Source organism: Benincasa hispida, chromosome 9 (genome assembly GCF_027475165.1).
Source record: "Benincasa hispida cultivar pf3 chromosome 9, pf3_genome.v1.1, whole genome shotgun sequence".
Taxonomy (NCBI): Eukaryota; Viridiplantae; Streptophyta; class Magnoliopsida; order Cucurbitales; family Cucurbitaceae; genus Benincasa; species Benincasa hispida.
Window position 1 is genome coordinate 87,227,077 of NC_143486.1, and position 17,849 is coordinate 87,244,925.

Consider the following 17,849-nt stretch of genomic DNA (forward strand, 5'->3'; position numbering starts at 1 on the left):
TTTGTTTTCAAGATTTCCAACCTTTACTTTTTCTCTTTATAATGTTTCTGAGCAAAAGTTTCTATTGATTCCATTCATTTCTCCTGGGAGTGGAAGTTTGAGTTGAAAGGTTGTGTTAATCTTGGGGAGCAACCGACATATGCCATTTAACATTGAGGTCGCGCTAAATTTTGCTTTCAAGGTAGTGGATCTTAACAATGATTGACATTTGGTTCTAATATTGATCGCTATTAAGCATGAGTGATCCATCCACCTTTATTTGTTGAGTCTCATGCATTGGAGGTCATCAAACTTCTCAGTGGGTTGAAATCTTCACTATTTGAAATTAAGGTTTTTATTGAAGACATCTTTTTTTGTTGGAAAGGACGTTAGTGTCGCTTTCTTTTTGTCATGTTCTTCGAGAGGAAAACAAATTTGCTCATGCTATTCCAGCTTTGGCCCAAAGTAACAATTACCCACCAAGAATGTGAGAGAGGTTTTATACTTCGGATGATTTATTTTAGGGTAATACTTATGAGATGCACTCATCTTTATGCATCCCTTCTCACCACTCACATAAAAAAATATTAATATATTCAAAAAAAGAAAAAAGAAAAAAATTTGTCACATGGCATTATTTTAACTCAAGTTTGTTCCAAACACAATTATGGTAAGGTTTTGCTGTTAAATTCATAGATTAAAAAATTGTACATGAACAAAACTAAATACATACATAAAAAAATAATTAAAAGCACCATACTTGTTCGCATATTCTTCTTTCAGTTCACACCTCTAATTTTATCTTATTTAGAGATGTCCGATTAGGTGGAGAATGGGGAGGAAGTGGGGAAAAAAATTCCCCGCTCCGATTAACTTTTACGTATTTATTTAGTATAGTTATCTAATGTTATGTTATTATTATTATTATTATATAAATATTACCTTTAAATTTCAAATTTGATTATTTATTGGGAAAGATAATGAATATGTTTAAATTGAATGTTTAAATTTTGATTACATATGTGAATAATTTGATTTATTTTTATTTCTTTCTATTAAAAAAAATTAATTAGCTTTTTTAGGCCAAAATGACTAATTTATCTTTATATTCAAATTGTCCTATAAAACTAACCATAATAAACAATTTAGTGATAAAGTTAATTATTTAATAAAATTTGCTAATATTAGTGATTTAAATTAATTGGTTTTTTACAAAAAAAAAAAAATGGTAACGGGGAAAAATTCCCTGCGGATCCCCACGAATTCCTCGCACGGAATCCCTACCCCGTCCCGTGGACATCTCTAATCTTGTTTCGCTTATGTTTTTTTATTTTTGGTCATTTCTAACCATCTAATTTGCTTCTTGTATGCGTTTATTTGTTCGTTTAACCAACTTTTAAGCAACACGTACACTTCTTTTGTTCATAAATTACATGGAAAAACTATTAAAGGATTCTCTTGAAAAATTAAAAATTTCCAACGTTTCAATGAAAAATTTCAATGTTTGAGAATATAAATGTAATTTAACCTTTAAAGTTTAGTAATCTATGTGAAAACATTAGTGACTAAGAACTACTGAATTAACTCATACAAAAAAATCGGTCGCTTCATACCAGATTGTGGTTATGACTTTCTCACCTGGCACCTCAGTATGGTTGAAATCCCTTACTTCGATTATATTTAAAATATAGAGAAAATATAAATTTATACCTCTCATCTTTTGGGGTTGTATGAATTCAAATATTAAACTTAAATATTGAATTAATAGTCGTATGAATTTAAACCTTGAATTTTTGTAAGTGTATTAATTTACATCTTCCATAACATTCTGTTTGGAAAAAACCTCATGTGAACCTTATAATTATATCCATTAAACTCATAAACTTTAAAAAATGAGCCAATTTGGTCTCTAGTAAATATTTCTTTTGAGAATCGTCCAAATATTTACTCCAATTGTCCATTTTGTAAAATCGAAATCTGAAGAAGTCAACACACATTTGAAAATTAATACATAGATGATTTTCAAAGGAAATCGCAATAAGGCCACATATATTTCCAATAACAGTAATCAATCAATCATAATATGAAAAATGGAATCCATTTAAATAAGTTTCCAAAAAAGTAGTCAACAATATTTTGTAAATTATGAATAGTAAAAAATAAATCATTCTAATTGATTACGGATAAGTAAAAAAGAGATAAAAACAAGGGCAAATTGCAAAAACCACCCGTGAAGTACGATGGTGTTGGGTTATATGTCTTAAAACTCTTGTAAAATTAAACATATTCGATTTGCAATAAAGATGTTATTGAGGTTTATTCAATAAAACTATTATTGAATATGTAAATTACATTTGTAAAAACTAAATCCAATAAACTAAGATTTATGGCTATTACATAAGTACTTGGACTTTATATGGAGACATAAGAATGGATCAAGTTCGAGTAAATAGCCAAAACAGTCTATAATATACGAATAAAATTGGATATCTTATTCTAGAAACATTGTCGGATGTGACCCATTTTGTATTTAGTATAAACGATGTGATCCTTAATCGTTCATGTGAAGACATGTGAGTGGGGACATCCTATGCAAAGACTTTATATAAGACCAGACCAAGAAATAAGTCACTCTTACTTTATTTACTGTCTAAGATTGACTATTTCAAAATGACGATCTAGATAACTTAACTTTAATCCTGAGCTAATTATAAACTCCTGTCTATTCAGAATTATCCTTAGATTTGCATAGGTGAGGGTTGGCCCAACAACGTCGGCTCAATAAGCCTCCCATTTCAGGGTAAGATCGAGTAAATAGTTGGGGACATAGGGCGCAAGACGGAATTCACTCCTACCCGCTTTTAAGGATAGTAGAAAGGTGGTTCCCTTAAGTATTAATTCCCACTTCCTCCACTTCACAATTCTACTTCACAATTCTAATTGCAATCACATTAAGAAGTTAAAGGTGGTGGTGTCAATTGTTAAAAAGATTGAGCTGCATGCTATTTTTGATGAAAAAGAAAGAATTTTGCTAAGATGAGAGATGCATTTGGATTTTTGTTGGTTCGAGAAAAAGAGTTCTGGAACAAAACATCAAAAAGACTGTCCATTTCTCTTAAAGATTTCCTTAAATTCCTAGTCATTTTGGAATCCATCTTCCAATCTAAGATCTTAGAGGATAGTAGAAAAGATCAAGTGGTGGTCTACAAGAAATTGCTAAGGAGATTCAAGCTGAAATTTGAAAATTTTGATGTCTTCAAAGGTTAGTTTGTTTAGAAACCTTATTTCTTATTCTTAAACATGCTTATTTAATAACTAAAATTAATGGAATTAGAGTATGTAAGATCCTAATTACTTTCGTTATTTGCATGTTAACTTTAATAAGTGGTAATTGTAATTGCACCCTCAAGCTTTCAATTGTAAAAATTGGGCTTTCAAACTTCTAAAAGTGTTAATTGAATCCTTAAGCTTACAATAATTGTAGAAATTAGATCCACAAATGATAAATATTGAACTTTCAAACTTTTACAATTATTACAAATTATATAATTATATAAGTTTAATGATCTAATTTTAATATTTGTATAAATTGGAGGGTTGAATTTTAAAATGAAAAGTTTAAAGATAATAATTGTAATTATTGTGTAGTTTGATGGTTTCTGCCATTTACCTTCCGAGAGGGAAAAAAAAAGGACAAAAAAAAACTGTTCGGACCAAACTACGTCTTTGTTGGGGGTTGGATAGTAGGTGTAAGCTAGGCGTGGGAGAAGAAACTGGAGAAGAGACGAGGCCAAGGGAGGGTTGCGGTTGCAGCATAGCAGAGCAGACGGCCAAGCCATGGGAGACGATGCTTATACCAGATACGCCGCCTCCGCAGATAGAGGTACTTCTCTCATCTGGAACCCTAGTTCTTCGACTTCTTGTATTTCTTCTGTTTACTCCATATTGCAACAACATTCCACTGCTTAGTATCGCTGCTACATTTGCCCGGAAGAACTTTGGGATCGTGAAACGAAAATTAACTTAGGTCAACTAAATCAACCGGAACGAAAAATTATAGTAGAAGAAGCTTTTGGTCAGTTGTATTTGTACTGATTACTGAACCATTAACTTCCTGGGAATCGATGCGTCAGAGGATGTCTGGATGATGTACCATGCGGTAAATCATGCGAAGTGAATTGCTTCTTTTACTGCTTGATGACTGTAGTGTATTATTTTGCTTGGAAAGTTTTTCTGGATATTGTAGAATCGGCCTATTGAATCATTTATATGAAGCAATTGCAACCCTAGCTTCTGCTCTGCTTTGTGTTTGGCTCTCCCACTTAATTTCAGATGCTGGTTTTTAGGATACGAATCCTCTGTTTCAACCTAATTATTCTATAGCATTCCCTGCCTCGTCGTCTAACATATCAATGTTTAATTCTATTTGCATACCTCATTTTTTGAGCCTGGCTTGGAAGATTCTGGGGCTAACTGTGTTCCCTTAAAGAAAAGGATGGGAAATGGAAGAGTCTCTCTTCTCCTTATGTGAATATTTCGCCAGTACATGGTTTGTAGAGAACCTATTATGCAAACAGCACACTTGAAACTGATGTTCTATCGTTGGCTCTTGCAGCAGGAAGTGTAGCAAGGTCCGGTCTCTCAACCTACTCTGAAGCACCTCCTTTGACATCTTACCCTAATTCGACCTCTATTGATCAGTGGCACATCACTCCTGATTATTTGCAAAAAGATGTAAGAATTTATCTTTAGTGTAAAATATATTTGTTAGTGTAAAATATATTTGTTTAAGGAGTGCTTTACTTGACTTGAAACTGCAGACAAATTCAATAGGACCTGGAGCTTATGGATATACTGATGTAGGAGGCATTAGTAATTATCCGGAACCAGTTATTGGCAGTGTGGCATCTGGAGCAAGTGCAAAAGGCTACACTTCCCCTTTCGAAGATTCATTAGCGAGTCAAAGACAAGATATTGCAGTGGGCAGTAGTCCAGGAGTCATGGGTATGGCTGACACAGCTCATGAAAGGGCCAATTCTCTCAGTCTCAGAACTGCTGAGGGTGATCCAAATTCATCTCGGGAATCAAACATTCTTTTCGTTGATGGACTTCCTACAGATTGTACTAGGAGAGAAGTAGGTCGTATCCTTGCACCTTATGTGCTTCTGCTTTCTTTTGTTACTATTTCTCCTGTTTCCAACTTTATTTACATCCAGTGCTTTAACGTTCTTAGTGTGTAGGCAGCATCCCAAACAATTTAAGCTTCAGTTAAAACTTAAAACAAGCATTGTTGTTTTCTTGATGTCACTTTAGTCAAAGAAAATAGGATGTAAATTGCAATAGACAGAACTTCGAGTTGAACTGTTGTCACGTAGCCATGTTTTGTCATATCTTAACTTCGAGTTGAAGATCTTTTCCGCCCCTTCATCGGTTATAAAGATATCAGAGTTGTTCACAAGGAGCCTAGACGAGTAAGTATCAGGTTCTCTTTACTTTAAAGTTTAAACTACGGAGGCATGTTTTACTATGATTAGACCTTCATTGGCAATTATCTACTGTACGCGGTCTTTGATGGAGGGCCTGTTTATAGTTATTGTGTCCTTGTGTTCAGATTTTATGATGTTATTTTCTTGTGTCCTATGTCCTTAGACGGCAATGTATATTCCCTCTGTTAAAACGAGTAATTGAACTGCAGAGTGGAGATAAGGCTATGGTATTATGCTTTGTTGAGTTCATTGAAGCAAGATATGCCCGGACTGCAATGGAAGCTCTTCAAGGTATTGTGTAATTTGTTCCTCTTTGTATGGGTGATAATCTTAGTCAAGACATAAAGATAAATGCTTGAAGAAACTGAAAACGTGCAGTAGTACTTAGAACTTCTAATCGCGCATTGTTCGGTACATAAAATTTGTGATCTAGTATTGGTGCCATTGACATTATATATGAACCAAACACTCAATCGATGAATTTCTCTAAATGAACTGACAACTACTAAAATGCTTCATATTACTTCGGATAATCTGATGGATAATCTGATGTATGATTTTCAGCAGGTTACAAGTTTGATGACAAAAAACCTGATTCCCCTTCTTTGAAGATTCAATTTGCACATTTTCCTTTCCGTTTACCATCTAACCACGATGACAGGCGATGAATGCCATACCCAACACCATCTGGAACTACGTGGTCTGAAGGAACTGGCAGGTTTTTGATTGGCACTTTCCTGATACAACTTATGAGTAAAGCAACCTTGCGGATTCGTACCTGGTTTCCTGTTGTTAGGTGCCTCGTGGATCCTGTGGAATAGTAGTTCATTCTGAACAGAATCGAGAATTAAATGGTTGAAAGGAAGCTAATTGCAAATTGGTTGCTGTGACCATGTCTGACCCTACAACAGTTTTCAGTTCTTCATGTGGGCCGGGATAAGCCCAAAGAAGAATCAAATGGGCTTTATCCAAAAATCAAATTCCTGTGTGGTATTAAATATTGATCAGTGTGCTTTCGAGTATCTCTTTTTTGGCTAACAAGTTGTAGTCAGGTGGCTTACTCTTTTTCTGCCTGTCAGGTTTCAAATATCTTCTGCTTTGGATCATGAAAATGACATATAGGTACAAAGATTCCTGACGAAGGTAATAAAACTTCATGTGAATGATGATTATATTTCGCATAAAACCAACCCACCCCCACTTAATAAAAGAAAACAGAGCAAATATAAGGAACGAAGGAGAGGAGATTAGACATTCACTATAGAGATTGAAAAAATGCGGTATTTCTGTGGAGTTTAGCTATAAGTTTATTACCCATGTGAATGAATATGTCTCAAGAATATAGTTACACGGAGAGATGGGAAAGGGGAGAAGTCAAAGATCACTTTTTTCAAGCTTGTGGGGTATGAAAGCATAAAATTGCCTATTGCAATGGCTACAGCGAATAGACCATAATATCCCGTTATTGACCTTTTCTATTATAACGATTTAACGAGGGCGGGGGTGCGTCACTCATTTTTCAATTATTCAAGTCACTTTTGGAATGATAATTTATGCTCATTTTTCATCTTACTGGGATTCGGTAGTTGATTTTATTGTTTACATATAGGTTTAGTTTTAAATATGTAATAATTTAAAAGCCAATTTATATTTAAATAATAATTAGGTTAAATTACAAATTTGATCTATGTGATTTGGAAGTTAGAATTTAGTTCCTATGGTCTAAACTAGAATTTAGTCCTTATGGTTAATGAGTTTTTATTAAACTACATAAACTGTTTATGAGGTTTTATCAAATCATGAAATTAAACTCCAACTTGAGACTAAATTGCAAATTTTTTATTTTTTTATTAATTTTGCAATTTTATCAAATAGTTATTATGAATGAGCAATTTATTGAAATATAAGAGGGTGATTTTAAATTAAAAAAAATAATAATAAAATAAAATTTTAGAAACATAAAACTGGAAGTCCCTTCATGCCAAATGGGTATACAAGGCAGCTTGTGGGAAATGGGAATGATTTAAAGCTCATGGTTTAGTTTCACAATCGTGTTCACATTTGATTCTAAGATCATAAATTTATTGATATGTAGTTTGAAATCAATAATTCTCTGGACATTTTTTCTTATCCTCAAACGATTAAATTACATAAATGCTTCTAGACCTGCCTTGGGCCTGGGGATACCAATTAATACCAAGTCTATTTTCTTTATGAATTAACAAATGTGTTCTAACTAAAGAATTAACCAAAAAATGGAGCTGGTGCAGGTACACCCACATAACAAAAGGCAAAATAATAATAAGAAAACTCGGAAAAGAATTGAGCATTCCATTTAAAATCCATTCTGTCATGTTTGGTAATCTAACCTGTGTATATGATCCTAAACTACAAATATTTCTTTGTAATTTCAATTTCATAACAAAAACATATGAAAAAATAATTTAGACAAAAGGGAAAAAAAGAACCCATTAGTAGAATGAGCAACAATTTCAGGCTGTGGGTGAAAGTGAACGAACGGAACAATTACCCAAAAAGGAAAGAATCTTGGTTCCTTAGTTAAAGAAAAGAAGTCCCAGCAAGGCCATGGTGCAGCAGATTATGAGCAATGGCATCTCTGGCTTTCATGGAAGGCACTGACCTCAAAGCAATTTCAGGCGCCATTTCATCATCTTGAAGCTCTGTTAAAAGCTCTGTATCCATTTCTTCGTTCCCCAATTCACAAATATTGTGAAGAACACAGCAAGCTCCAAGCACCACCGGCAAATCTTGAAGCTTCACCTCCGTCCGCTTCTGTAGGCAGCGCCACCGTCCCTTCAGCCGTGCAAATGCATCTTTAGCCACCTTCTGAATCTCCCCAATCTTCTCATTGAAAGCATGTTGTGTCCAAGTTAAATGTTGCTGTGTGTAAGGTACTAAAACCCAGTCCAATAATGGATAACTTGATCCACCAACAATCCAAACCCCTTTTAATAATCCCCCATTTGCTCTTTGAAACAGAGCAGATTTTTCTAGAACTTGATCGTCCGGCATTGATCCCGGCCAACCGATGCAAACGTCGGTGAAAACTCCTCTTGGATCCACCACTCCTTGAACTGTAATTGAGTATGATGTTTTTTGATTTCTTTCTGTGTGGCGTTTGTTGAAATATGCTGCGACGCTGATTTTAGGAGCGATGATCGGAATGTGTGTGGTGTACATTGAACCGACGACGTTAGGGATTCCGGAAATCGATTCGTATTCTTCTTTGATTCTTCTGAGAGTTTCTTCTTCTGGCCATTGGAGATGCTTCGGCATTAGTACTGTTCTAATGGCGGTGCAAACCTCGAGAACTAGTTTATGGCAAGTTGAAATACCTAATCCGAATTTCTTCGATACGACTCGAAGAGGATCGCCGGTGGCTAATCTCCATAAGCAAACGGCGACTCTTTGCCGGACGGGAATGGCGGTTCGAAGAGTTGTGTCTTCTTTAGCTATGGCGGAATTAAGTTCTTCACAAATCATATCGAAAGTTGCCCTACCCATTCTGAATTGCTTCTTGAATTCTTCATCGGGATAATCGGGACTGTTACATTCATCCCACCAGGCTTTTGACCTATCTTTTACCCAAAGTCTCCGGTGGTGGCCAGTACCACCACCACCACCGCTTCCACCACCGCCATCGCCGCCGCGTTTGTTTGATTTTTCGATTTCGATCTTCTGTAATCCATCGGAAGCAGCCGCAACCGCAACAGAGTTGGCTGCTAATCGCGATTTTTTCCTCTTCATTCGGCCGGATTCTTCGACTTCAGAATAGTAATCTTGAACTTCGGAGTAGAAATCAACCATGGCTTTCGTCTTCTTCCTGTGATTCACCTCCATCGAAATCTTCGCCTCAATGGAAGCTCTGTCATGTTCTTCCTGTTCACACTTGTCTTGTTCATCCAACAACAACAGAGAAGTAACCAATCCCTTCAAATCCTTTCCTCCGCCATTTTTTCCCATTAAATCGTCGTCTTCATCCGCTTCATCCGCTCTGGTCCTCTTCCTCACGCTACCGTTGGTGGAATCATTCATTGGGAAGAACAGTGTCAGAAGGGGGAAAAAAGTAAAGGGTTCAGAAATTTGAAAGAGATGAAATCAAATATGGGTTCGGTGAGAGAAAGGGGAATTTGAAACTTGAAATGGGATTTTGAAGAGAGATTGAATTGTGGTGAGGGTTCTTTTGTTACTATCCTTCTCCTCCTTCTCCTTCTTCTTCCTTCATAAGTTTATGATTATAGGTTTGACTCTCCAATGTGAACACACAGATTACAGAACCCAAAACAAACCAGAACGCTTTTGAATATTGAAATAATACAATTTTTATTTATTCATATATATAATAAATAAATAAAATTGGGAAAAAAGGGGTGAATCGTTATCGTATGGCGGAAACCACATAATTGATGTGTGGTGGTCGGTGAGGACACAACTTTGGTTATTCCAATCTAAAATCCAAAATCAACATTATGAGTTAAAAAATCTATATAATATATAATATAATTATATAAATTATTTTTTGTTGTTATTGTAACGTAATGTTGGAGTTAATTACCACTTTTGAATTTTTTCTCATGATGTGAAATATAAAGTTTTTATTTTTACGCAAATCGGTAATATGCGTGTGAATCAACATTTTCATAGACATCAACGTTTTAAATTTACGATCAAATGTTTGTTCATAAATCAAATTTTTAGATGAAAATTTATCTTATAATAGGGATAAATTATGATCTTTAAGATGATGTATAACTATTTTTATTTTATCAAAATGAGTGGCACGAAGTATGTATCCTTGATTAAGATGTCTAAGGTTATGAATATGTGTATTTTTTTAATACACATGTAGCTTCGCGTTAATTTTATTAAATAAAATATGTATAGTTTTAATACCAAAACGAGACTACATAGTCTAAAGATTAAATTTGGAGTAGATATCACTTTATATTGTCATCAAAGTATCTTTAATAGTGTTGAAATAACCAAAAAGTTAAAGAGGATATTCAAAATCTTTCAAAAGTTTAGTATAGTGAGAATTATCAAAAACAAAAAAAAAACAAAAAAATGTGCGAGTTTCTTTTTTTCTTTTTGTTAAATAATATTACATTATAAATATAAAAATGAGAGTTAAACCTACCACAAATAGAAATATCTTAACCAATAATCATATTAATATTAACCCATCTAAATATAACTCATCGATTAAACACTCGTACTTCTAAAGGTGAGATCAAAGGGTTTAAACTCTATTAACCGAGCAAAATTATACAGACATCAATTGAATTGAAGATTCATTATAGTTTAGAGGCAAAAACGATTAATTTAAACAGAATTAATTGGAGCTAGTTTGAAAAATTACCAAAAAGTTATATTTATTTATACATTTTTATTTAAAAAAATAATAACGTTCACTATAATTAAGATAATACTTGGATGAATCTCAAGATACACGTATCTTTGTGCATCTCTTTTAAATACTTACATAAAAAATATTAAAATATTTTAAAAAAATAAAATTTATCACGTGATAAATTATGATTAGACAATTGAATGGGATGTACAAACATAAGTGCCGTGATCCAAATATTTTTGCAGACTCGGAAAGTCGATTGAATTCCCTGCCCTCCATTTTATTTTATGTTATGTTATGTTATGTTTATTTTATATTATTTTATTTTTTATCAATCATTTTTTTTTTTTTTTTTTTTTTTTTGGTTTAAAAGAAGTTGAATTTGAAATGAAACGAGAGACGTGGGTCCCAACAGAATAAAAATATTAATATAATGAAAACATGCCAAATAAAGGAGAAATAAAAAAATGAAAAAAGAAAAAGAAAAAAGAGAGGGGTTGGGTTAGGAGATTGACAAGTGTGAACGCGGAATGGGAGAATGTGCTTTGTTTACTGCTTCCACTTAGGGCGGTCGTTGCTGAGAGGCGGTGACTTGGGATTTGGAACACGCGCTTTTTCTATTTCTTTTCTTTTTTTTTTTTTTACCTATTTAATACATTTATATTTCCGCAAATATCCGTTTATATTTCTAAATTTTAGTTTATATCCATTAAAAACATGGAACTAATAATTGTATCACTTTATCAATTTACACCTTTCATTAAATTTCGTTCAACTAATTTAGTGTGAAATCTATGATTTCAGTCTATTGAATTTTTTAAATTTTTATAAGTTGATTGATTTAGACTTTTTGTTACAATTACTTTTGGAACTTGTTCATCTATTAATTCTCAAACGTGTGTGAATTTCTTCGACTATTGGTTTTATAAAATGATAAGAATTTAACTTGAATTCATGAAAGTTTAGAATAAGGGTGTTCATGTAACGACCCGACCTTTTGAGTACTCTGATAACGGTCGTTACTCATAATTACACATTTACATTCAAAACATTTTGACCATTTAGAAAAATAAATTTCATTAAAATAATAAAGACAGTTTTACAAAAGAAATAAAAAATAAGTAAAATCTTTGCTCGGGACCCTAAAATAATGAATAAAAAATCGCTTAAACAAATAAAATTTTGACCAACATCGAGTTTCAAATCAAAACTTTTAAATAGCTTGAAAACATAAACTGAGCCGAAGCAATTTACATGTCCCATATGGCACGATCATAGGTCCCTCTCATCACCCACCGGTCTGTTCTATTCTTACTTGAAAAATATAAATTAAGAAAGGTTGAGTATAAAATACTCAGTAAGTGATCCCATTACCGGGATCAGGCCATGCATCCACGAGTAGAGAATGATGGGCTCATGGCTCAAACAACTACATCTGTCTTAGATATGAAAAGAAACCAAATGACGTATTGTCTTGCCTTGATACGCATGTCTAGTGGCCCGTAGGCACATCGTCAAATATGAAAAATAACATGAACGTGAACCTATCGATTCACGCATGTCTAGCGGCCCGTAGGCACACCGTCAAACATGGAAAAATAACATAAATTTGAACCTGTCAACTCACGCATGTCTAGCGGCCCGTAGCACACCGTCGGACATGGAAAAATAACATGAACTTGAACCTGTCGACTCACGCATGTCTAGCGGCCCGTAGGCACACCGTCAAACATGGAAAATAACGTGAACGTGAACCTGTTGACTCACGCATGTCTAGCGGCCCATAGGCATACCGTCAAACATGAAAAATAACATGAACGTGAACCTGTCGACTCACGCATGTCTAGCGGCCCGTAGGCACACCGTCAAACATGGAAAATAACATGAACGTGAACCTGTCGACTCACGCATGTCTAGCGGCCCGTAGGCACACCAATAACATGAACGTAAACATGTCGACTAACGCACGTCTAGTAGCCTGTAGGCACACCGTCAAACATGAAACTAGACCCGTTGGTCCTCTGAAATAAAACATACGTCAAGGCGATACGGTAAACTGCCCTATTGGTCTATTCATGCATCACATACATAATTTCCGTACTGATTAGAAATTCGAACATGCTCATAATACTCATAACTGTCATGCAACAAGTATATCAAAACGACAAAATCATGCTTCTAGAGTCCACTAATTAACTTTATAAATTTAATCTAGATTGTCTGGCACAAAGCACTGGTAATAGTACCACTTACCTCAACTTGGTCACAAAAGTCCACGCAAATAATTCCTTAAAACCTTTGAAAAACTTGGATCAACCCAAAGTTGTAGCTTGGTCCAAGACAAATTTCAGAACTTGATTCAATTAGCAATTTGATCAATAATTAAATCCAAAATCAATAACTTAATTTTCCCACTATTACTCTCAATCCAAAGAAAATAACCAACCAACAGCTTACCCAAAACTCCGATCTTTACTAATTTTCTGCAAAACGAAAAATGGTCTCTAACTTGATGGTCAATGCCTCAAAACTTCCAAATCTTGAATTTAAGTTTCACAGCAAGGAGAGGTTACTAATTTAACCCAAAATCAAATGGGTGAATTTCACCTCCCAAATTATAAGGAAAATAAGTCTTACCCAAAGTTTTTTTCTCAAGATTCCAGCAAAGATCGAACAGTGGCGGCTGATGGCGCGTTGGCTTGTGGTTACCATGTGTTGCTATCGAACGACATAAATTGTTTAGGCTAGCGGCGGGTAGTGAGGGTCTTGCATGAGGAGGGTTTGCGAGAATGAGAGAGAAGGGAATTTCTAGTTTTACAGATTTTATTCAGCAGCGATTTCAAACAAACCAGAGCTTCAAAAAGTGATCCAACTGTTCAAAATGAAACTCTATATGTCTACTGACCAAATTTGAGCACGATCCAATGGTTCAAACTCTAACAATTGACAATCGAAGTGCTTTCTCCCAATTTTTGACCTCTTTTTACTCTCATTTAATTTTGAAAAAAAAAATCTCAATTCTTTTATTTTTTTTCAAATTTTGAAAAGATAAATAAAATATTTTATCACAATATCTCCAAAATCTCCTAAGATTCTATTAAATTAATAAATCAACTTTTCAAATTATCTTAATTTAGGCATCAAAAACCAAAATTAGATGGCATAAGATCCATCAATTTGATATAAATTAAATCCATCCAAATATTTAAATCAATTCAAAACTACATGAAATTAATTATCTCTTTAATTTTTTTTTAAGTTGACCCTAAAATCCAAAATCAAAAGGAAGCAAAATTCAATATTTTCAAGATAATCAATTCGAATATCTAATCAATTAAATTCAATTTAACCAATAAAATTTTTTCAATTATTTCAATTTAATCCCAATTTTCCAAATAAAAGAAAAATATAAACTCAATAATTTTATATAATTAACTTAAATTTTCCTGAAATTTGGGATGTTACAATTCAAATAACCCAACCCCAACCCGTATATATATATATATGACTAGTTTGTGAATTTTTAATATTTTTCTTTTAAAATTGTTATGATATTTATTTTTGTTTAAAATTTGTAATAAATATCATAAATATTTTATATTTAACATTTAAATTTTATGAGATTTTAGTTATTAATCATGTGTTTTTGATAAATTTACATATTTTTAATAAAAAAGAAAAAAATATATAATCTGACAATCCAACTCAACCCAACCCGAATTTTTTTATTTTTCCAAAAAACACTCTCAACCCAACCTAACTCAACTCACTTACACCCTTAGTTTAGATATTCAATTGATACGATTATAAAGTTTTCATACGAGGTTTTTCTGAATGAAACATAATGGAAGGTGTAAATTAATACACTTACAAAAATTAACTATTTAAATTGATACAATTATTAGTTAAGAGCTTAAATGGATATAACCCCAAAGTTTAGATGTATAAATTGATATTTTTATTTATTTTAACTTCTCTTGTGTTGTTTGAATATTTTTAAATGTTAAATAAGTCTTTAATTCTAATTTTTTGTTTAATACATCTTTAATATTTTTAATATTTTTTTAAAAAACGAAATTAAAATTTGTATTTAGTGGGACCTTACACTTTTTTATTTTTTATTTTAAGAACTCGTATAAAAAAAATGTTATTTTCAAATATAAAAAAATAAATTAAAATATTAACAAGTAATAATAAAATATTATAATCTATTCGTGGTAGACTATGATAGATCTTACTATATGTGTCTAACATGACATAGATAAAACAAATGTCTATCACAATCTAAAATGATCTATTACAGATAGATTATGATATTTTGTTATTATTTATAAATATTTGTAATGGTTTTGTTATTTAAATTAATTTTTCCTATAAAAAAACTAGAAGCTTAGAAATTTAGAGATCCTTCTAAAATTTAAAGACTTTACATATCTATAATCTAAAAAAATTATGAACTTAATGTATAATCAAATAGTTTTCTTCTTATAGTTTCTAGACAATTAAATTTCAAGAAATGTGTATTTTCTATTAATTTATATCTATATTTAAATACAATATCATATGAGTCAAAGTCTTCTGTCATGAACTTAAAAACTTTTATCAAACTTTATTGTTTATTGTGGGACTCGTTTGAACATGTTTTTATATTTCGTATATCTCACTCTCTTTAGTCTCATATTGTTTAATGTCAATAAAAAGTAGTTACAATTAAATCTTTTGAGAGATGATGGGAGACTCGTGACTTCTGTATTATTGTCTACTATTTGATGGTAGATAAAAATATGTTGGTTAAATGTAAAATTAAAAATAAAAATTTAAAATTTCGTTTGATAATCATTTTGATTTTTTGTTTTTTATTTTTAAAAATTAAGCATATTTCATTCATATTTCTTATAATAATTTGCATCTTTATTAAGTACAATAGTTGAAATTTTAATCGAATTCCTAAAACAAAAACAACCTTTTTTAGTTCTCAAAATTTGGCTTGGTTTGTTAAAACCATCGGTGAAAAATAGATAAGAAATGAAGAAATTTGGAGGTGGAAATAGTGTCCATAGAATTAATTTTTTAAAAACAAAAACAAAAAACAACATGATTACCAAACGAGACCTAAACTTTTCATTTATTTAAAAAGTATTCATATTCTTTAGTGTTACAATATTACACCTTAACCTTTTATAAATATCTTAAAAGGAATCTATTATAATAATAGACGTAAATTAGGACTTGAAATGAGTGTAGCTGTGAACTATAATGGTGTAAAAGTGTTCATATCTCCATTTCTGTCTCAAGTCATCTATACACATCTGTAACGATTCGATTTCAGGAGGGATACATGAATAAACCGGTATCACATCTGAATGAGAGGGATCTTGAAGACATGAAAGTATATTTGAGAAAAACTTAAAAGAATTGAAAGTTACTACCTATACCAATAAAGTGCACCTTCCTTTTTTGGTGGCTCAATCATAGGAACTCCAAAGTTAAGCGTGCTTAGCTTGGAGCAATTCTATATTGAGTGACCTCCTGAGAATTTTCTTACGATGCATGTGAGTGGGGACAAAGCTTGCTAAAAACTTCTAAAAAACATTCAAGGCAAGCGAGGATGACGTAGTCAGGTCGCAGGGCATTACAACATCATTCTAAGGCTTTGTTAAAAGTTAAAGATAATATTACAACTTTTTAAAAGAGTAGAGATATCTTTGAACAAAGAAGTAAAAGTTATTAAGCAAATATATTTAGTTGGATGCATGGTGGAACAAGCTATGAAACGAGGTGGATATAGCGATTCCAAGGAAATTTCTAACCAAAGTGTTCGAATTGAAAGAATAAAAGACTAATTAGTTTTAGATTTTTGAAAATTAAACTTATAGATACCAATATCCATCTATAAGTTTTTATATTTTGTTATACATTTTCTATTTATATTTTCAAAATTTGAGTCAAATTTTGGAAAGAAAAATTAGAATTCAACTAAAAGTTTCAAGCATTTCGATAAGAGTGGGTGAAACCTCAAGAAATTGAAAGAAAACAAACATAAATTTTAAAATATAAAATTTAAAACGAAATTGTCATCAAATGATACCTAATTTCTTAACCACACTTTTCTTGCACTAAATACATAATTTTAACTATTTGGAAAGTCATTCTTTAGAATTTGAATTAATATATAGTTAATGCATTAAACAGTTCACATATGCGAGTTCATTTGGACAAAAAAAAAACCCAACAACAACAACAACCAGTGAGTAATGCTCAAATTTGACACATGTAACTAAAATTTTAACATGACATATCAAAACTTTGGATCATTCTATTCTTTTACACTAAAATTGCCCATAATTTTTTTATTATGGTTTGGCTTCATTTTTCACCTAAATTTTCTAATAAAAATTATCTTAATGGACCAAAATCATTATTCAAGGAACACTCTCATGATCTCATTCACTATTAAATGAAAATTCAATCTTCTTATTTCAAAAATATATCAATATATCGAAGGAAGGATAGAATTTCTCTCCTCGAAAATACAAATATGAACCTTATGTCAATCAAACTATACTCATCTTAGCATTTTTACTAATAACTTTTTTAAAAAAATTACCACTAATATTATCACTAATACCTTAATCAAGTCAAATAGCCAATTAAACTTGAACAAATTCAATATCGAGAAATTAAACTAATCATGAAAATATTAGAATGTGTCATTATTGGCAACTTTCACACTCATATGAATTTGTTTTCAAAAGTTTATTTTTAAATAATGAAAAGATAAATACTTAGGTGTATTATGGACTACATCCATCTTGCTGCATCTAACTCACTCACGTGGTAAACTTTTATTTAAAATAATAATAATAATAATAATTATTATTATTATTATTATAATCATGTGCATAGTATTACTCTAAAGAAAAATGCTTACGACAACATTATATTCTTTCGCATCCTTTTCCACAAAATGACAACATGAGACATTATTATGTATACTATAAAGAGTGATTTGA

General features: G+C 32.0%; 2 protein-coding genes across 5 annotated transcripts; one reads left to right on the forward strand and one right to left on the reverse strand.

The window, feature by feature from the left end:
* The first annotated feature begins 3,630 nt into the window (after positions 1-3,630).
* LOC120085049 (uncharacterized) lies at positions 3,631-6,637 on the forward strand. Of its 4 annotated transcripts, none has more exons than XM_039040884.2 (6): positions 3,631-3,862; positions 4,595-4,713; positions 4,800-5,121; positions 5,389-5,450; positions 5,675-5,756; positions 6,030-6,637. In XM_039040884.2, the coding sequence occupies exons 1-6, from the start codon at positions 3,817-3,819 to the stop codon at positions 6,131-6,133; spliced, it is 735 nt and encodes a 244-aa protein (XP_038896812.1). In that variant the 5' UTR covers positions 3,631-3,816; the 3' UTR covers positions 6,134-6,637. The 4 variants fall into 4 exon arrangements, with proteins under 4 accessions (XP_038896812.1, XP_038896813.1, XP_038896814.1 ...); XM_039040885.2 differs by having other exon boundaries at positions 6,033-6,637; XM_039040886.2 differs by having other exon boundaries at positions 3,634-3,862; positions 4,598-4,713.
* Positions 6,638-7,764: 1,127 nt separating this feature from the next.
* LOC120087340 (nuclease) lies at positions 7,765-9,920 on the reverse strand. The gene has a single exon (XM_039044328.2). The coding sequence runs from the start codon at positions 9,519-9,521 to the stop codon at positions 8,025-8,027; it is 1,497 nt and encodes a 498-aa protein (XP_038900256.1). The 5' UTR covers positions 9,522-9,920; the 3' UTR covers positions 7,765-8,024.
* Between the last annotated feature and the right edge of the window lie 7,929 nt (positions 9,921-17,849).